We start from the raw sequence: 22,461 nt of genomic DNA on the forward strand, positions 1-22,461 counted from the left end.
GGCGCAGAGGATGGGGACATAAACAGTCACTTTGGGAAATGTCACTCTCCAGCTTAAAATAAATCAGTACATACGGGTCAGTGAGCAACAGGTGGGTCCTTCCATACAAAGAAGACTTGAATGCAAAGGCTGTGTCTGTCATGCTATTGCTATGAGTGAGGGAGGGCAGGCGTGCGTTTCTGAGAGCCGTCCAAGTCACATAGTGTAACACATAACTTCTCACACTGAATTTCAATAAATATGATTTATCTATATGATTCAGCAGTGGATTCATAACATGAGTCCAAAAGGAATTGTGTGAAATTTGCAAATACCACTAAAACAAGTCTAATAAATAAACCTCTATAGTGAAGTGAGGCATTTAAAAAATAGTAATATTACGTTATTTATTGTGCAGTGTAGATTATATATTGAATGCTCCTAGTGAAATTAGCACAGACTGAGATAGGGATTTAGTTCCTACAATGACATTCATATGGTAAATTGTTCATGCTAAATCATAGCTCTGAATTTTGTCAGTAAACATACAAACTTATATTAAAATGGCATTATTGGTATTTTCTGGGCACTTTCTGTACCTCGTCCCCCTCATATCACTGTAAGCATATCCAGCAGCTGGTCCTGTCTATCTTCAGCTAACCACACGAGCACAGTGACTCCAACAGATCGCAGGCCTGTCTGCAGCACACACACACACATACTGTACTATCTGCAGGGACTTCGTTTCACAGCTTTGATATGAGGCTGACAAATGGATTTTAAAGCTGATTTGAAGCAGAACGTTCTAAGGTGAACATGAAGGTCCTCAAAAACATTCCACTGATACTTTTTCTGGCATATTTCAGCCTGAGTGAAGGGATCCAGAGAGGTGAGTCATGGCTTCTCATTGTGAATAACTAACTTGAGTTGTGTAAGCATTGACCACATGGTGAACTAAAGCAGTTTGTTGATTATTGAGAAATTCAGATCTGGTGAAGTGTGGGTACACTATGAAAATACTCTTTGGAATGCTCTTCTCAAATCAATCAATCAATCAATCTATCTATCTATCTATCTATCTATCTATCTATCTATCTATCTATCTATCTATCTATCTATCTATCTATCTATCTATCTATCTATCTATCTATCTATCTATCTATTTTCTACTTTTTTCTATACAATATATATATATATATATATAAAAGTACATATATATATATATATATATATATATATATATATACAATTATATATATTTCATATATATATATATATATATATATATATATATATATGTATATATATATATATATATATATATATATATATATATATATACTTTTTACATATACATACATATACATATATGTATGTCAGAACTACATAATTGTATATAACTATATATATATATATATATATATATATATGTTTTTTGACACAATTCAGCAAAATACACTGAAAATAGATGATCAACAAGTAATTACAACATGCGTTTTTACATTGCTTTAAACAAGTTAAGCAATTTTCAACTTTTTTTATAAGTTATATAAGATTCAACTCATTCAACTCAAGATTTAAGTCAGTTTAATACAATTTATGTTGAAATGACTTAAACATCTACAGTAAGTTCATTGTAGTTAAAAATTTAAGGAAGTGACATTTTGTTTAAAGTGTGTGAAATGCACATACACATAGAACGCACTACATAAGATATTCAAGGCAATATTTACAGTAATGGATGAAGTGTCAAAAGTTTGTTATGAACGGAGTTGTTTTTGACTCATTTCCTGCTGTATTAATAATAGCCGTATCAATGACCATTCATAACAAATACTTTGTGTCATCATAGATTAAAGCAGAGGACAAAAGCTTCCAGCATGTTCGTTCCAGAATATGCACACCACACCATGTTCAAGCGCTTCAAACCTTTCTTTTTCAAATCAAGTCAAAGAAAGCTTTCTCACATTTTTTTATTTGCACCCACATTGAATAAACATTTATTATAGTCTGGTTCGAGCATTTGACAGAAGCCATTACATACAGAGCAGAATTGTAAATCATTTTCAATGTTTTACAGTATCAATCTCAGAATCATTGACAGATGGGTGTAATTATCGATTTGTGTAATTATGATTTAAATAGCGAGGTCACGTCAAGCCTGAGCTATAATATATGACATACAGTATGACTTTTGGTGAAGCTTAAAGCATAGTTGTGACCTCAGAGCTTTGAACCTCAATGTCTTCCAACTGGAAATGTTTATGATAATTTTGGATTCCAGATGGGGAAGATACACTGCACGCCCTAAGTTATTTTTCCTACATTCATGCGGTTACTAATCGACATCTTAAAATAACTTATGATGTCATAAGTAAGGCATATTGGTTTTGGACCGCATGCTAAAATCAATTGTTCTACTTAGAGCAAACACAGTGACACCTTGGAATGATTTGTTGGAAAATATTGATTGAGATTCTTTGAGCGTGGCATTGCTAGGTAATGTATTTGATGCATGTGGGATGCTGTGCTTGCTGGATGTGGAATATTTAAAATAGCCAGAAACACAGTGGTGGAAATTTTATTTTCTTTCAATCAAATATATAAAAGAAGAAGCACACAATTGCTTAACATTGACCAAAAATGACTTTAAAGGAAGTTTACTATGACTTTCTAAAGCAATGGTTCTCAACAGATGGGTCATTTATTGACAAAACTCTTATATGTAAAAATATATTTAAGTCTTAATTAGTTGCTGGTCTGTTCTGAATGCAATTGATAAACATTTAACATGGAATTGGGAATAATTGGATACATGGTCTAAAATTGGCAAAAGAAAACATCCCTCGTTTATTTTTATTGTTTACGCACAAAAGTTGCATCTAATAATCATCTTATTTTGGCACAAATTCATTTGTTTGGTACATTGACATACATTCATCCTAACAAACCATTAACTATGAAAGGTCAAAGGAAATAATACCTAGCCTGCAATAATTGTAGGTTACATTCGGTAGCGTCGCCACTTAATGTCCACTTGGATCCTGGAACAAAATCAGTTGAGAACCACTGCTATAAATCACTCTCTCAACAGATGATGCCAAAATGCTATGCGATCAGATGGTTAGGTATAAATTTGATATTGACGTACACACTACCTCAGTCGAATTAATAGCATCAGTAGCTGTTCTACACCTCATCTGGCTGTCAGTGACCTGCGGAAGGGAATTAATGTTCCTTCTCACCCACTGCATACAGTGCGTCTTCCTTGGGATCACACCAAATGTCATTCACACAGTAAGGTACCAGTGAAACTGGACAATGCTGATGTACAACAGTAATAAAAACTGCAGCAAAAGTAACCAAGACTAACATTCATGGCACAATAAATCCTTAATGAAGACCTTTTATGCACTTTCTCAAAATATTGGTGTTTTGGGCTCTAATAGAGTAGGTTTTAATGCTTGACTGTTCAAAAAACAAAATATTTCCCACCACCACATTTGACATTGTTGCAGCACCTCTCTTCCCAGTCTTCCTTTAACGCTCATTGCTAACAGATTTGAACAGTTGTGAATATAGTTGGCTAACAGGGTAACACAGCCCTGTTTAGTTCCTGTCTCCATGAAGCCCTTCTTCCTGAAAAGTACAATGGGCTCTGATTGGTTGGCTGGACCACTGTGTTGTGAGTTACTAACACAACTCAAGCAGGTCTCGCCCCTTTATTTTGCATATGCCTTGGGCAGGAATTATTTAAATTGAGAATATCGTGGCGCGTTTGTTCCCGGAAGAAAACTCAAGGCTACAATGGATGCATTTCAGGGAGTTAAGAAACATTGGCATGGAGAATAACTCCCTGTGTTTTAAGACCTTTTTTCATGCACAAACAGCAACATTACACACTAAAGAAAGATGAATGTAAAATAGCATACAAACATCTTCATAGTTCATCAAGACCTTCCTTGAACTAGTGATCGTTGTAGTTAAATTAGATTTTTACCATCATTCAAGTATCTGTTCCTAAAAAAGAAGAAAAAAAAAAGTATTCAATATTTTATATAGGCCTCCAATAAAAATATTTGAACACTTAAGGTGCTTGTCAGATAACAAATTATCAAAGATGGCATCCACAAACAAATGATGCTAGAACTTTTCTTAAATTTATGAACAAAATAACAGTTCATTGAAGTAATTTGTTTACATCAAAATGAATTAGTAAGGAGTGAGACTGTTACACAAAACCCTAAGCAGCATCTTAAGTTGCTAACAGGTCAGGGATGATGATGTCCTTGGATGCTCTTGCGAGGAACAGGTGATATATCCGCTGATTCACACTTGGGAAATTGGCAGGTTGTGTTCCTGTGGAGTGCTAATGCATCCCCGTGAGAAAACGCAGCCGACAGCAAACACGGTTTGCATAGTCATGGTGTAAATGAATGAGGCTCAAGCTTCACTGCTATCACTCATCAGCATACAGACTGAGAAGACTTAAAAAGACAAATTTTAGCATTCCCTCCTGAAATAAAAAAGGTTTGAACTGACCTGAAGTGCTCACCTGGTCTCCTGGAATGGTTTTAGAGGAGTTTTGTGCAGTTCTTGGCAGACCTTAATGTGAGGCCAGCAGGCCGACAAGTTTAATCCTTGTTTTGCTAGTTGCTAGCCCTGTTAGCCCCAGCTATAGACCATTTCAAAAGATGTAAACAACACTGGTCCAGAAGCACTTCTTGTTTCAGTTTTTTAACACTACATAAAAGCTGGGATAAAATACAACCAACAGAACATTTAAAATTGAATCAAAAAGTTAAACAAACATCTTTAAGATCTTTTCTTTACATGTGAAATAAAGAAAACAGTTACAAACTGAAACAGGAAGTGTTTCTGGACCAGTGTTGTTAACATCTTTTGAAATGGTCTATAAGAAGTACCTACACCGTCTGGTTCCAAAAAAAAAATTTCCACTGATGACAATTCAAGGAAATATGCCATGACAGAAACACAATTTTGCGATGGTCCACTTTAGATGTTCTACTAACTTGCAACTACATGTCAACTAACTCTTATTATTAGACTGTCTGGTTAATATCTGCTAACAATTTTTTGTGATGCTACCCAACAGACATTATACTGAATATAAGTAACTTTGCAACTACGTCTAATTCTACTAACCTGGAATTTAACCCTACTACGGTATACTAATACTGAGAGTTAGTTGGCATGTTGTTGCAAAGCTATTTACAATTAGTAGAATGTCTAAAGTGGATCATCAAAATAAAGTGTAACCAACTAACATTAAATCCAAGTGACTGAAAGAGCAAAACATTATTATGTTATTTTAAATATTATTTTATTTTGTGTTATTATGTTATTTTTAAAATATTAAAAATCATCATTTCAATCATTAGTTAAATAATAATAATAATAAAATATTAGATTAGAAACTAGAAGTGTTGTTTTGGCAACTAACTAAAATAATTTTTAAATTGAAAGAGTCTACTAAAATTACTCAGTTTAATTAAAACTGAAAAAAAAAATAATTCAAGCTGAATAGAAATTTAAAAACAAGCAAAAATAAGTAAATATAAATGTCAAAAGCACTAAAACCTAAACTAAACTTGAAATGAAAAAAGTTAGGCTACCTAAAAATGTGAAATATTGTTTTAGCAATTATCTGAAATAAGTGTATTGAAGTACTACAACTACTAAAACTTGAACAAAAATGAAAATAAAACATAAAAGCTAATGTTATAAAATGAATAAATGTTATAATAGTATATAAATAATAATCAATTATTAAATGTAATGTTATATTATTATATTTAATGTTATATAATGAATAAATGTTATAATAGTACATAAATAATTATCAATTATTAAAAACACTCACCACTCCCCCAGCTAATTGTGCAGAGACCTGTTTTACTACTCAGATGATACAAAAAGTCGGCACTAAATAATGGGACGTCTTGTGACCATACGTCAACATCCGCCCTTTTTAGGGTACCCTTAAACGTCGGTCAGATGACGTTATCGGATCCTGACCCTACCCCAGACCTAACCCACCCCGTCACCTAACCGGCATTAAAGGTAAAGCGTCAGTTGTATGGCGGCCCGGGATCGTCATGTACAGTAACCGACGTTTAAGGGTATACCCTAAAAAGCCGGATGTTGACGTATGGTCAAAAGACGTCCCAAGACGTCAGTAATATGACTTCTTGGGATGAGACTGTGTTAAAATAATAATACAAATTAATTGATTGACTTAAAACAGGAGACAAAGACAAACATTTCAGCTATTCTGCCTTCACCAGTGTAACAATCCACAATTTACTCAGTGATTATATTAAGAACATTAAGGGAATAATCAAGTAGCTTGATTGATTCACAGTTCAACTCCATCTGAAACAACAGTTAAATGCAATGGGAACAAAGACACGTCATGCAACACTGTTCAGATTGCGCCCAAGAGAAAAAGAGAGAAGGGAAGTTAGCACATTGTTCGCTCTCTAATAATATAACAAATCTGAAATTAGCACAAGTGTCATATGTGACATGCGGACCTGTGATAATTACATTAGTGAGCACAGTATAGTGCATCCAGTTTGGTCCAGTTTCTGAATGTGAGAGGAGCTTATGACCTTGAAAGGGGTGATTTGGAAAGTGAATATTTGTTTGTTTTTTTTTCCACGGAAAATTCTGGTGGGTTAAGCTATTCCTATTTATCTTGTCGTATTTCCCCTTTGAAGAAAAGAAAGAAAAAAATCAAGCGTGATTGCAAAAGAAATGAGAAGACGAGAAGTTCCTGGAGTTGATGTGTCTTGACGTAACAGTGCCAGACTAAACAATAAAACTCCAGCTAAAACATTTATTACAAAACAGACAAGGAAGTACAATAAACTGACCACAGATTTTATAGTGAACATTTAATGCTGTTTTAATGACTCTTAAAACAAATATTATGTTACTGTAAGAGTAAACATTTCAGAACTAGAACTGTGATATCCAGAGGCATACAGTTTAAGTTTACACAAAATGGCTTTAACAAGAATAATAGTAAAGGACTGGTCTTGCTGTAATTAAAACATAGACTAAATATTACTTTGTGAACCTAAAATTCATGTAATATACTCATTGGTTCTAGTTCCAAAACCTGAACTGTCTAGTTGCATAAATAGACAGCATGAAATGAAATGGACCCTTATTAGTGACTACAAATACCCTACATAGCTCATGTGACAAACAAATAGCAGTGCTTATGAACAGACTTGACCAACACAGTCTCATGAAGATGCGTATCTATACCACGAGTGTCATTTCTCGTGGCATTTATACGCCAAAAGTGTTTTTTTCGTTTATATGGTACGCACTAAAAAACCCTGGGTTAGGTTTAGGGGGGAGGGGGGTGGGGAGTTCGTGCGTATCATATGTACGCGAAAATCGCGTGCCAAATACACGCAAAAACTGTTTTTGGCGTATAAATACCACGAGAAATGACATTCGTGCCATAGACACGAACTTTCATGAGATCGGGCTGACTTGACACAACTCATTTCAACACATTAGTTTCTAATACTATTTAATTGTGTTTAATTTAATATATATATATATATATATATATATATATATATTAAATTCATAAGATGAAAGACGGTCTTAATGGTTTGGAACGACATGAGGATGAGTAACTAATGACAGAATTTTCATTTTTGGGTGAGCTATCGCTTTAAGAGAGCCTGTCCGAAATGGAGCTTTTTTAGCGTGAAACAACAACAGTATAATTACAATGTTACCTTTAAAAACGTTTTTGTTAGTGTACCGAGACCTAAACTCCACTCTGCCCCCAGTCACTGAAGGGATGTGTTTCTTATCAGTTGGATTTATTCTTAGGATAACATCAGCACTACATTCTCACAGTTATTTCCATCAGAAGCCTCTCTGAGGTCAGCTGTGTGCGGAGCAGTGTTCAGAATGTCAAATATTTTGTTGTGAAAAGGTAGTTTCACAACAGTTACAATGTCTGATTTATTATTTTTTAAGGTCAAATTATAAAAAAACATGACTTGTAAGCCTGTCCTATTTTCATAACACGATTACTGAAGGATGAATATAAACACACATTAAACACACACAATTGTTACACATTGCATATAGATGTTCTTACGTAAATTAAGAATAATTACACAAAACTAACCATAAAACTAACCCTAGTGATTGCATGTTGTTAATTAATATGACTTGTTTTCACAATTGTAACCAACAACCTCTTTGTATACTTTATAAATAACATTTCATTATGATTTATATTGGCAACCAATATGATTGATTAGAAATATATCTTTCATTCTCTATTTCAGCACCCAGAATCACAACATTGGTTGAGACAGTGGATGCCTCTCTAGATCATAATGCTACTTTCATCTGTGAGGTTGATTCATACCCTCAAGCTGATATTTCATGGACACGGAATAATTACCCAATACGGTTAGAACTTCCTTCATGAAAATTCCTTCTTTGAATATTATCCTCATCCGTAAAGTTTTTTTTTTTTTTTTAAAGAATTCTCCAAAACAATCTGGTTTAGAGGTTTCAGAAGAGACCTTGGCAAACTTCCACACCCATGTTATGTGAAGTATGTTCAACACTTACTTTTTGAATGCAGGTATTACGATTCCAGATACATTATACGAGAAAATGGCCAAATGCTGATCATTCCCAATGTAAAAGATCTGGACAATGGAGAATACTGCTGCGTTGCTAACAATGGAGTTGGAGAACCAGCCAAGAGCTGTGGTGCTTTACAGCTGAAGATGAGTATGTTCAAAAACACAACTCTCATAACTCATAACACTGCTTTTTCAATGCTTGATTTGGGAAAATCCACGATTTAAGGACATTTCTGAATTTTAAAATTGTAATAGAATATCCAAATTAAGATTTTATCTGCTTTTTGTGCATTGTGTTAAGTATGAGGATCAGTCCCATGAATTTTTTTTTTTTTTTCAGAGCCCCAAATCAAAAGACATCCTACGAACATGACATTGGTTGTGGAGTCCAAAGCAGTGTTGCCATGTTTAACATTAGGATATCCCAAACCAGAAATATCCTGGATTAAAGAAGATGATTTGATTAAGGTAATCAATCTTACTTCTTAACATACTATTATCTTCTCGGTATTCATTTAATTGGTCTGTACATGGTTTTCAATCATTGTGAACATTTCTGAACATCTCCATCATTCATGTGTTTCGTAGGTTAATAGTCGTATAACAGTTTTGGAATCTGGCTCCCTAAAAATTAACAATATCAAGAAAGAGGATGCTGGACAGTATCGTTGTGTGGCCAGAAACAGTTTTGGAATCGCTTACTCCAAACCAGTCACTATTGAAGTACAGGGTATGTCAAAAAATAGCTTTGTTCCTCATTCAAGTATTATTGTAATATTCAGCTTTTCTAACGCAATAACATTCAGACAAATTAAGAATGACTTAAGTGTCCAAGTGTACTTTTTGGGTCACTTTATGCTTGTAGGTCAATGACATAATGCTGTCTTTCTAATCTATTTTTATTAATTTATTCTTATTTATTCCTCTCTTATAGTAATTCATAGGCTACTTATTCCTCTCAATTATTATTATTTGTTTCTCAAATGTGTATTACAATGTAATCATTGTCTTTAAAACGGCTCTTTCATAAAGAGCATATTTGAATTTATGTATTAAAATTGATTATTTAATTTTTGGGAGGCGTAAAGTGAAAAAATGTCAGGGTTGTCTTGATATCAAAATAAAATAAATTCACCTCATTAGAAAATTATAACTTTGGCAAAAAAAGTAGTTTGATGTAATAGATATTATTACTTGTTTGAACAATAGTATTTTCAGCTTCACTGCTCATTAAAATGAGAAAATTGTAAAATATTCTAATGTAATTGTGGAAGGAAAATAACATATTTGGTGTGGTGCCACCAACAGTTAGAACCAGTCTTTTAGAACCTTTGACATAATTTGACTTTTTTATGACAAGTCAAAGTTAGTTCATATGTTGTGACTCCCCAAAACTCAATTATTTTATTTTCTTGTTAACAAGTCATGATATTTGTGCACAATATATATATTTTTTAAATTAACAATATTAATCTTTTAAATGATGGCATCTTTTTACAATGTGCTAATATTTTATTATATTTAAGTTAATGCCTATACTGTACCACATCACATTTATTATTATTATTATGATAGATTATTGATATTGTAGTATTTTTTTTTTTACTATATTTTTTACCAACATGTATACAAAGGGTACATTTCTAAGAACTTGATATGTGTTTTAAGCTTTTTAAAATATTTTTCTGTTTTCTAATATGTCATTGTCTCTCCCATAGCTCCTGCCAAGATTCTGAAAGTTCCCAAGGAGAAGAAAGTTCAGATCGGATCAGAGGTTACATTAGAGTGTAATGCTACTGGCAACCCAATCCCATCAATAACTTGGCTTGAAAATGGCAATACGGTAAATCATTTACATTATAAGATCCTCTACAGTCATTTTTCTCTCTCCTCCCCAGCTTTCCTCTCCATATTTCTCTTGCTCGTCATGTTTGCTTTGGCTCTATGAAGCAAATTAATTGCACTTTCATCTCATCTTACTGGAACAGAGAGCAGAGCTCATTCATGTTAAATGTCAGACGGCATATCTCAAATGTGCTGCCAGTACAATGATGAGAGCCTGCGTTCTGTAAATGCTTTGGTCGGTGTCACTATTATCAGGATTCAAACTGCAATCATTCCTCAGGGCTCTGATCAGACCTCAGCAATAAATTGTAAGCCATATCAAGATCAAGAAAAGAATTCAAAACACCTCTGCACTGTTATCATTATTTGGGATTGTTTTTGGATGTGGATTTTGGTAGACAGAACCAAAGAGAACCCGAAAACTGATCAGCAGTCTTACGTGAAGATATTGTCTGCAAACAAGCGTTTAAGTCTTTAAATCCTGGAGAGTACAAGATTGAAATTTCTCAGGCTTCTGTCAGGGGGTGTAAAGAGTAGATCTGAACAAGCTGTGCTCTCATTGTTTTCTTTTGGATACTGGCAATCATATTTTAATACTTCTTTTTAGATGTGCGTAGATAAATATTGGTTTGGCTAAGCGATGGTGGTTGAAACTTCAATGTTTTGCCATGATATGTAACAACAGTGTGAGCAGTAAGGACTAAAGCAGAGACTGACCTCTCGGTGAGGTTGGAGATGCAGAAGGGTTTAACCCTTGACTGTCCAAAGTAATCTATTTTCTGTAAACCTGTCTACACTATTCACCCTTATGTGTTTCGTTTTTGTTTTGCATGATCTTCTCATTAGCCCCTTTTCCACCAAAGCATTTTGAGAGCCGGTTCGGAGCCGGTGCCTGCGCGCGAACCAGTTCTTTGTGTTTCGACAGCCAAAGAACCGGTTCTCGGCCAGGAGAACTGGTTCCAAAGTGGCACCAACTCTTTGCTGGACTAGAACCGTTCTTCTACCACGTCATGCTTACGTCGGGGGCTGGGGCGGGTTTAGATGTGTTCTAAACATCTTTTCTGATCATAATAAAGGATCGCAAAGCCAAGAGAAACATTTGTAGAAACACGATGGAGTCCACCTTTGTAATTGTTATGCTTGAAGTTAACACAAGCGTTTCTATTTTTGTATTTTTTTTATTGAAGACATTATAAGCAAAGAAGAAAACAGTCACAATATCGAACAAATAAATGGAAAGAAAAAAGACACAAGACGGAGGTACATAACTTATCAGAAAAGATTACATATCAAATGAAAAGATTAAATGACTCGCATATTTCAATTGTTTTTAAAGCCTTCTTGGTACACGAGTTAGAGATAATCGCAAAGTAATGTTGTACTTGCAAGCGTTTCTATCTAAGACGCATGGCGACGTACACACTGACGTAAAGACGTCGTTCCCTGGGCGCTCTAGTCAGTGGAAAAACAAATGGGTTCTGAAGCGGTTCGCAATTTGAACCAACTCCGAACCAACTTTGAACCAGCACCAGTTCCGAACCAGTTCTTTTTTTGGTGGAAAAGGGGTTATTGATGGGATCTTGCTTGCTGCTTTACTTGCTTTTCTGTTGAAGATTTTTGTTGCAGAATGTATTCAGCTGCACTAGTATGTTCACACGATTTGCTTCCATGCTTGTGCAAACCTTTTTTTTTTCCTTTTGTGTTGATATGTTTCCTATTGAAATGGGGTTTTATTTTTTTGTAAACTAGGATCCTTCCCTAGCTAACTTCCCAGCATCTCGTTCACTCAGATGTACGTCATTGCTTAATGTTGCAACTTGCAGGAGTACCCAATATCATTGGCCGACAAAAGTCCAAGATGTCACTACCAGTGTGACCATGAGTAGAAGAGATGCCTGTAGAACAAGTCATCAACTTCTTTGTCTGAAGGAGACGTAAGAAGGCAAGCCAGAACCCTTGTTCCTTCTCAGGGAACAAGGGTTACTTTTGTAATTGAGACATTCCCTTTTGAATGGGAACATGCACTGTGTCTGACCAGACGCTTTGGGGAACAAATACCCACTATGCCATGCTGAGGGGAATGACTGACTGATCGGCTGTGACTAAGCACTCAAATAAGGACTTCACGGACTTAGATGCCAGAGTCAAAAATACCCCAACTCAGGTAACAGGTGGACTGTCAGTGTTCACAACATTCCCTACGGCTACCACCCAAGCATCATACCCTATACAAAGAAAGTACTCATCCCAAGGGCAGAACTTAAAGGACTGGTATCGCTAGCCATATATATTAGATGTTACCTATTAAAGGAATACTGGGTCAGGGAGTAAGTCAATTCCCTAGCCTGTCACTATCACTTGGGGGAGCAAGTTCTACCCCTAGACACCTCAGGAATCTAAAAAAAGGTACTACCTCGGTAGAAAAGTGCTCATGCCCTGTCTGACTACAGTCACAATCTTAAGAGACCAGCACTCCTGAAGGTGCTTGCCAATGAGAAGGGATGCAAAAAGCCACTTCTCATTGGGACTCAGAGATGGGTATCTCTGGGGAGCAGAAGACTCAGTATAACGACATTGGTAGTGAGGGGAATACCACTTACACTCAACCCAAAATACTTACTTGCAAAATACACTCTCTAAGTGTGAGCTACTAACACTCAATATCGCTGTCTAGAGAATGTGATTCCAGGAATCGGATCGAGCTCAAGCCAGGGGAACTGTGGAGTAAGGGCCTTAATTAAAGACCCTAAACAGTATGGAATGGCAACTCTATGTTTGACCCTGAAGATCTGCTGATCTAGGGGAGCCAGCAGAGATCTAGCTTCAACCACTCAAGAAACTGCAGTACCATGCGAAGATCTCAAGATTCCCGTACTCCCGAAGGAGCCCTATAACAAAAATGGTTCACAAACTGGGGCAAATATTGCTTGTTGGGTTCTAGAGACTGTACTAAAAGGAATCACACTTGTGGGGAAGGGTTTAACTCCAGTATGGAATGACAACTCTACGTTTGACCCTGAAGATCTGCTGATCTAGGGGAGCCAGTAGAGATCTAGCTTCAACCACTCAAGAAAGATCAGTACCATGCGAATATCTCAAGATTCCAGAACTCCCGAAGGTGCCCTATAACAAAAATGGTTCACAAACTGGGGCAAATATCGCTTGTTGGGTTCTAGAGACTGTACTGAAAGCAATCACAGTTGTGGGGAAGGGTTTAACTCCACACTTAACATTGAGGAGCTCTAACATCGCTAATTAAGAGGAGCTTGCAAAAAACATAGCTGTATCTGAAATGGGATTCCAGGAATCACACCAAGCTTTCTCACAGGAGGACACTCACTAAATAAAACCGCAGTATTGGGGGAAGGGTTCTACTCACATTGAATATTGAAGACTGACAAATCAAGGGGAGCCCGAAAAGCGCAAGCTACTGTACATCCATGCGAAATCACCATCTAAACCAGATCGAAAACTCCAGTGCTTCTGGAGTTGCTGTACAACATGAAGGGTTCGCAAACTGGGGCGAAGAAGCAACTTCCCATTGGGTTCTAGAGATTGGACATGCTTGAAATGTGGAACATAAGACCTTTCTTCAAGACCCGAGAGACGGGTAGAATACTACTCTAAGTTCAACCCAGGAAACTCTAAAATCTCCAAAATCTCAACATTCCAGCACTTCCATAGGTGCCTTACAACAAAAAGGGTTTGCGAATCTTGGGTGAAAGTCATTTTCCGTGGGGTTCTAGAGATAGGACGAAGCTCAAAGGGGAGCAGAGCACACTACTTAAAACCATTAAAAAAGAGAGATACAAGGGAGCTTCCTGCTTAGAGAGAAAACACAAATATCTGGGGAGGGAGCAACAACCTTGACAAATAAGGGAGGCTTCATACTTTGGGGAACCCAATATCTGGGGGAGGCAGCTTCAACCTTATCACTATAGGGGAGGTTCCTGCTTTGAGAGAAAAGGCCCTATATCTGGGCAAGGCAACTTCAACCCATTGCACTTAAAATGAGATTTCTACTTAGGGGACACAATCTCTGGGGGAGGCAGCTTCACCTTGAACACAATCAAGTGCTACATGGCTTTTTAGCATCAGCCAGCATAGAAACAGAAATTAAAGTACTGACTTACAGCTTTTTCTATTATTTGTTGCACTACGCTAAAAATGGTATTAAGTCAGTGGTGTACATTTTGGTGATGTCAAGTATATGTCAAGTCGAGTCACCTTTATTTATTTATCGCTTTTTACAATAGATTGTATCAAAGCAGCTTCACAGTGATAACATGAAAATAATCCAACACAGATCAATAATATTGTTGAATATTAAATGTCCCCAACTAAGCAAGCCAAAAGCCAAGGCAACAGTGGCAAGGAACCAAAACTCCATCAGGTGAATGAATGGAGAAAAAAAACCTTGGGAGAACCCAGGTTCAGTCGGGGTCCAGTTCTCCTCTGGCTAACGAAGGAACAGTGATTACAAAACAAATTGGATAGAAACATTAAGAGTATTTGTTTGTAAGTCAAAGAAATCATGCCGGTTTGGAGACGAGATGTTGAGGATCAGTGCCTATGGCTGTCGTGTCGATGAGGCTGGCCCTTAAGGATGAGTTGGGATGGGTCCAGGCGAGAGAAACTAATATTACCGTAGAAGTATATAAAGTCCCATTAAACATTGCCCACACATCACACTGACGATGATGTATGAGCAAACTCTGTTGACATATTTCTTATCGAAAAAGTACGTTTTTGTTGTTTTAAGCTAGCATAGATGACATAGACTAAAAGATACAAACTCAACAATTTACAGTCACGTTTTTCCATGCACACTTAGTGTTGCGGTTATGTGCATTTTTACATTTCATGTGTATAAATATAATTGTAATGATGTGTTATTAGAATAATATGTCAAATCAATAACTTTTTTGGTATTTGTGGATTTTTTTTAATCCACTAATTACTTGGACCAACATTAATGTACTTTGCCTTTAGTGCTCTTTTCACTGAGAATGTTAAGTAATAATTTAGAAAAATCATTTTACACACAACATTTTATTGATAAACAGTTTAAGCTGTCATCGCTGATGATGATTATTGATAAATGAACTTTGACCTCTGACCCTCAGAGCAAACCTGTGAGATGTTATTAGAACGTTAATGTAAAATTACCCCGTCTGAGTGTCATTCTGGCAGGACTCTCAGCTCATTAGTTTTCTTGAGCCTGATGAAGTGCCTTCTAAAATCAGCTGCATGCGCACTTCGTCAAATATAGAGGCGTGATCGCAGCATGAGACTGACATTCCTACAGGCTCTCATAATGTTCTCATAAACTCAACAAATCACATTAGCAAAATAGCAGGAGTCTTAACACATCCAAACGATAAATAGAGGGATTTGTTATATTTGTTGGAATAATCATGCGACTTGCATATGACCCATCAGTTCTATTCTATTCTATTCTATTCTATTCTATTCTATTCTATTCTATTCTATACTATTCTATTCTATTCTGCATTTCTGCACATATACTGTGAAGAACACGTCGCTATTTTGTAATAATTACAAATACAAATAGCCCCCAATTACATATGGAATCTGTGTGCTATTAAAATAATATCATGAATGCTTTAGTTAAACAGAAATTGATTAGATAAGCTATATTTAAAGAGCCTATGCACACCTGTGATCACACATCAGCTGAATTGTAAATTAATTAAGCTATAATAATTTCTTGTTACAATTTTTGGTAGAGTATATCACTTGCCAGAATTGTACAGTTCAAAAGTTTGATATTTGTGAGTTTATTAATATTATTATTTTGAAAGAGGTCTCTTTTGCTCGCCAAGGCTGCATTTATGTGGTCAGAAATACAGTAAAATCTGTAATATTGAAAAAAAAAAATACTGTTACAATTTAAATACTGTTTTCCATTGGGATATATTGTAATATGTAATTTATTTCTGTGATCAAAGCAGAATTTTCAGCATCACTGATCACTGTCACATGATCCTTCAAAATGTGCTGCTCGAGAAACATTTCTGATTATTATCATATCAATTTTGAAAACAGTCGTGCTGCTTCATATTTTTGTGGAAACATTTTTTTTTTTTAAATACGGTTTGATTTGAAGAAACTACAAAAGAACTGCAAACTTCTTTAATGTATCCTTGTTGAATAAAATCAGAAATTTATTAAAAAAAATAAAAAAAAAACAGACCCCAATTTTTTGAATAGTATTTTTAGTATTTTTATATTGCTCATATTGGCATTTGATCTAATGTAGAGACCAGACATGACAGTGACTGTATAAAGGCTGTTATTGATGATGGTGTTTTGTTATCTGCAGATTTCAGGAGCGTCAGTGGAGGAGACGCTGGTGGAGGAAGTCATACTCTCTGTCCTGCGTGTAGTGGTTCATAAACCAGCTCTCTACACCTGTCAGGCTACTAACCAGCACAGCGGAGGAGCCAACTCCGTCAAAGCTACGGCAAAAATAACGGTTTCAGGTCAGTTGAAGTACTGAGTATAAAGTATATGCCATAGTAAATGCTTATGTGGGTTATAACACATGAATAGAGATGTGAAACAGTATTTGACATCCTTTATTATAACATTTATCACTGTCAATCTGATTTATATTGGATGTTTTAACAAGGCTGTCATGACGTTAAGCTGTCATGAACAGACTGGGTACCTCAAAATACAGTAGTTCAAATGTCACTGTTAAATAATTGATTTAAATTGATATCCAAATTGTCATTATAGTTTATGCTTTGAGAATTTATAATGACGAAGTGACAAAATGCACTTACAAAAAAAGTATGTTTTAGTGTTAAAGTTTCCGGTACTTTTATTCATCACACATTAAGTTTATCAAAAGTGACAGTAAAGACTTGTTACAGAATATTTCTGTTTCAAAATACATTCTATACTTTTAAACTTTGCATTCATCAAAGAATACTAACAAAATTGATCAGGGTTTCCTATAAAAATATATTAAAATTAATCAGAAATGTTTCTTGTAGCAAATCATCATATTAAATTGGTTTCTGAAAGATCATGTGACACTAAAGACTGAAAATGCTGCTGAAAATTCAACTTTGATCACAGGAATAAATTGCATTTTAACATACTGTACATTACAATAGAAAACTCTTATTAAATTGTAATAATATCTTACAATATTCTTTTTGTTACTGTATGTTTGATTCATACAAGACTTCATTAAAAAACATGAAATACATAACAAGGTACATTTTCACTAGTATTGTGCTATACTGTACATCACAGTATAACCACTGTAAAAAAATATTGATGGTTTAACTTAAAAAAGTAAGTAACCTGGTTGCCTTAAAATTTTAAGTTCATTGAACTGGAAAAAATGAGTTAATACAATGAAGGAGATTAATTTGACCATCAGAAACTCAAAATTATATGTTGTCTGAACTAAATAAATTATTTAAGTTGATTTTACAAAAGAAAAAATGTTGTGATTACACTGTAAAAAAATATTGTTGGTTTAACTTAAAAACGTAAGTAACCTGGGTTGTCTTAAAATTTTAAGTTGATTGAACTGGAAAAAGTGAGTTAATACAATGAAGTAGATAAATTTAACCATCAGAAACTCAAAATAATAAGTTATCTCAACTAAATAAATTATTATAAAGTTGTGACAAAAGAAAATATGTTGTGATAAGAAAATCTTGAACATATTTGTTACTGTTCCAGGTCACTGCCACAGTACATTAATGTAATGCTGTAATGTCACCAGTCATAATATTTTAGCTAAATCAATTTGAGATGCTTCTGTTAATAAAGGCCCATGAAACGGGGAACGTAAACACTCACCCACTGTGACCTACTGTTTCAGCCATATGTTTCTCTGGCTGCTTTGTGTAAATATGATGAGACTGTTCTCTAAGTTTCCGCAGCTGTGTTTCTGGAGCCAGGGTTTCAGTCAGCTTGCCTTGTGTTTGCATAGCTGTTCGTTTGCCTCCTCGAAGCCTTGAAATGCTGTATTGTGGCGCTTTAGCTATAGAGAACGAACACAATACGAGTAGGCAATATGGAATTAATTATTGAACCTACCGAGTAATATATGTGTTCATTTCTACCACATTTTCCCATGGTTCTTCTGACTCGTGCATATGTGTGATAATGCCTGACTAATCTTTTATTTCTCATCCAAAAAATGGTGTACGTTTTGAAGAAAGATGGTGTGTCTGACTGTTTATTCTGTGAAGGAGATTCTTAAATGAAATCAGGAGAGACTGTTAAACTTCACACCTGTTGTATGTCCTGAAAGACCCCCCAAGTTCTGTCTCTGTCCTCCTCTTTCTCTCACACCCACACACACACACACATATTGAGCCAAACACTGCATGGCAGAAGAATGATCAGGCCTACAAAGTGGATGCGTTACTCCCGGACATTAAACAGATATTGTTTGTGCTTTTCTCTCTTCTCGGGCCTGTTTCTGGTGGCCGTCTCTGGATCCTGTAACTTTACCATAGAATGGAGGTAAGAATACATTTGCAGCATTTTAAGTGGTACTTCAGCATATACACTCTTAAAAATAAAGGCTGTTTATTGGCAACTATGGTTTCATGGACAACCTTTAACATCCATTGGGCAAAAAGTTCTTTATAGTGCAAAAAAGGTTCAACAAAACAATTTTCTTGTTGGTTCTTTTGGTTCGTTTCAGAATTATTCACTGAAAGTTTTTTGGGGGGAATGCAGGATGGTTCTTTTTTTGGCATAACTGTAAAAAAAAAAAAAAAAAAAATACTCTTTTGGAATATTTATTTTTAAGAGTATATGAATCCTACCTGCGTGAATCTTACAAAATCTGTTCAGAACATGTGTAGGTCACATTTAAAAAAATTATAGGTCACACATTATTTTAAGGTGTCCATGTTACAGCGTAATTATACATTTAAGTAATGAGAATTAATAATGAGCTACATGCACTTACTATAGGGTTAGGATTAGGGTTTGGTCTCTTGCTGTACTGTAAAAAAAAAAACTGAAAAAAAAATATATTTAGGGTGGATGATATGCTTAATTGTCTTGATATCAATTATAAATATGAAATAATATCATTCCAATTTTTGAGGTCAGTAAGATTTTTTATGGGAGAAAAAAAATACTTTTATTCATCAAGAATGTATTAAATTGATCAACAGTAACAAAATACAGTTATAATATTACAAATTATTTTTTCCCCAAAATAGGAAGCAACTGTTTTCATCTTTGATAATAATGATCAGAAATGTTTCTTGATCATCAAATCATCATCAGAATGATTTCTGAAGGATCATTTGACACTGAAGACTGGAGTAATGATGCTGAAAATTCAGCTTTGATCACAGGAATAAATTACTCACATATAAAACAGTTTAATTTAAATTGTAATAATATTTCATAATATTACTCTTAATATCACCATATTATCCTGATGAGCAAAAGATACTTTTAAAAAAATGGTCTCATCATTTAAATATTGTGTGAAACATCTTAAAGGAGAAGTTCACTTAAAAACAAAAAAACAAAAAAAAACTTATAATTTACTCACCCCCATGTCATCCAAGATGTTCATGTCTTTCTTTCTTCAGTCGAAAAGAAATTAAGGTTTTTGATGAAAATATTCCACGATTTTCTCCATATAATGGACTTCAATGGGAACCAAACGGTTCAAGGTCCAAATGAGAGTTTCATTACAGCTTCAAAAGGCTTTAAACGACACCAGACGATGAATAAGGGTCTTATCTAGCTAAACGATCGGTCATTTAAATTTTTTTTAAAAAGTTTAAGTTTTGTAAGGACAAATGCTCGCCTTGCTCTTTTCTGTGATGAACATTCGTGACTCTCCTGTTCAAACTCGTTCATCAAAATGAACAAATCTTTTTTCGAATCGAATCGAAGACCCTTATTCATCGTCTGGTGTCATTTAAAGCCATTTGAAGCTGCACTGAAACTCTCATTTGGACCTTGAACCGTTTGGTTTCCAATGAAGTCTATTATATGGAGAAAATCCTGGAATGTTTTCATCAAAAACCTTAATTTCTTTTCGACTGAAGAAAGAAAGACGTGGACATCTTGCATGACATGGGGGTGAGGAAATTATCAGCAAAAGTTTTTTTTTTTTTTAAGTGAACTACTTCTTTAATGGCTTTATTTTCTCTTTATTTAATTAAATAAAATATAATTATAAGTAAAAAATTATTTATTTTTTATTTGAATTGTAGTGATTTATTAGTGTGTGTGTGTGTGTGTGTGTGTGTGTGTGTGCGAGTCGCCACACTAAGACAGTGTTGATAGTGAATCACGTTAATAGGGCTTGTCATTCAATATGACATCATCTTTGGCCTGAGAGCTATGAAAATAAATCGATAAGAAACCTGCATGCAATAAAACAAATGAAAGACAGATCTGGACAGTGCACTGCATGACTCAGGTCCAGCGGCAGTTGCGTTTACACTGACGGGAGTTCTTCCACTGGAAAGGCCACTCAAATTGAATCATCATGTCTCTGTTGATTTCAAATGATAAATGCAAACATATACACATGTGCTGGATAACGCAGTTCACTCCTTCTCTAAAAGCCAGACACGCCATATGGTCTAAGTTACACATGAACTTAAATAAACCAAGCAATTTTCCAAACGATTCACATTCAGCATCTGGGTGCAATTAGAGCAAAGTTAAACAGAATGAACTAATTGTAAGAACTGCACTTTATTCTTGTCAATTGCACAGTGTGTACATGAGTCAGCGCATAGTCATGAGACAGAGTTGTGTATGGAAACCTTGAAGCAACATCTTTATATGACTCGAGTCCAAACTGCCATTCTGTTTAGCAGAAGCCATAAGGGCAACGTTACTCTTTGACAACTTCCAAACCCTATATCTCATAAACACAATTTGCTCGGGTAAGCATCCCTGTTATTATTTACCAGAGAGTTATGGTTTTTTCATGCTCCATTTGTACTACAAACATGATTAATGCCTCAGATTTTGCAGTTTGTTAAGGAGAGGTGAGCTGTTACATTTCAAAGCCATCAGACGTTTTAACTGCTATGAGTAAAAATATGGATATAAGGATTCAGCCTAGTTATCTATTAGGGCTAGAATATTTCAAGATGGGATTTTTCAATTCGTATGTGTGAGTACGAGGTGCCTAATTCGTTCAAATTTGTGCAATTTGTCCAAACCCAAGTGATAGTCAAGTTTCGGGGTGGGGTCAGTGGCAGATCATTTGTGCGAATTTATACGAATTGGGTAACTCTTCCGTGAGATTCGGTTGGCTTTTTCATATGTGAACAAAGAAGAGGACTTAACTCTTTATGGTACAGTGTTGCCCCTACTAATAGAATTTTATTGATCAATTAAGGAGAGGGGAACTCAAAAACTAACCAATGAAAATAAAAAAGAGTGGTAACATGACCCACAGGGGGAGATGGTCCTCACTGCGGAACATGAATTCCATGGGGAGGAGTCGGATCCAGATCCAACTCCTCCCACCTTACATACACCTAAACCTAACCAACTCCGCCCCCTGATCCCTAAACCCACCCCTAATCCTTAAACCCAACCCTAATCCTACCCATCTCCACCCCTTGGATCGTGATCCGACTCCTCCCCGTCGATCTCATGTTACTGCATTGAGGTGCTACTGCACAGGGGTCCAAAGTGTTCCCTCTTTCAGCACACATGCTCATGTCACATGGCTCCATATTTTCTCGACTGAAAAGGGCATTTTTCACTAATTTCTGTCCAGATAATCAAATACAAAAAATCATAGTCATGTTCATTGGTGAGTAAAGAAATATTTTCAAAAACATTACATTATATATCATCAAATGTATCTTAGGGAATTACATAAAACTGCATGTTGCCTCGAGGCAACATTGTACCGTAATGGAATCACAAAAGGCCATATCAGGCATACTAGGTTTGAATACAAGTATAGTTTAAT

The 22,461-nt window shown here is 35.4% G+C and overlaps 1 protein-coding gene across 1 annotated transcript in view; it reads left to right on the forward strand.

Annotated features, from left to right (window-relative positions):
• Positions 1–617: 617 nt before the first annotated feature.
• musk (muscle, skeletal, receptor tyrosine kinase) overlaps positions 618–22,461 on the forward strand; it is a 36,457-nt gene continuing 14,613 nt past the window's right edge. The window contains exons 1-8 of the mRNA XM_039678031.2: positions 618–868; positions 8,331–8,457; positions 8,636–8,787; positions 8,980–9,107; positions 9,228–9,369; positions 10,358–10,482; positions 16,831–16,990; positions 18,998–19,004. Of these exons, the coding sequence (XP_039533965.2) occupies positions 796–868; positions 8,331–8,457; positions 8,636–8,787; positions 8,980–9,107; positions 9,228–9,369; positions 10,358–10,482; positions 16,831–16,990; positions 18,998–19,004 (914 nt within the window). The 5' untranslated portion in view covers positions 618–795. The remainder of the gene's footprint in view (positions 869–8,330; positions 8,458–8,635; positions 8,788–8,979; positions 9,108–9,227; positions 9,370–10,357; positions 10,483–16,830; positions 16,991–18,997; positions 19,005–22,461) is intronic.

Source organism: Pimephales promelas, chromosome 23 (assembly GCF_988280905.1).
Source record: "Pimephales promelas chromosome 23, fPimPro1.hap1.1, whole genome shotgun sequence".
NCBI lineage: Eukaryota > Metazoa > Chordata > Actinopteri > Cypriniformes > Leuciscidae > Pimephales > Pimephales promelas.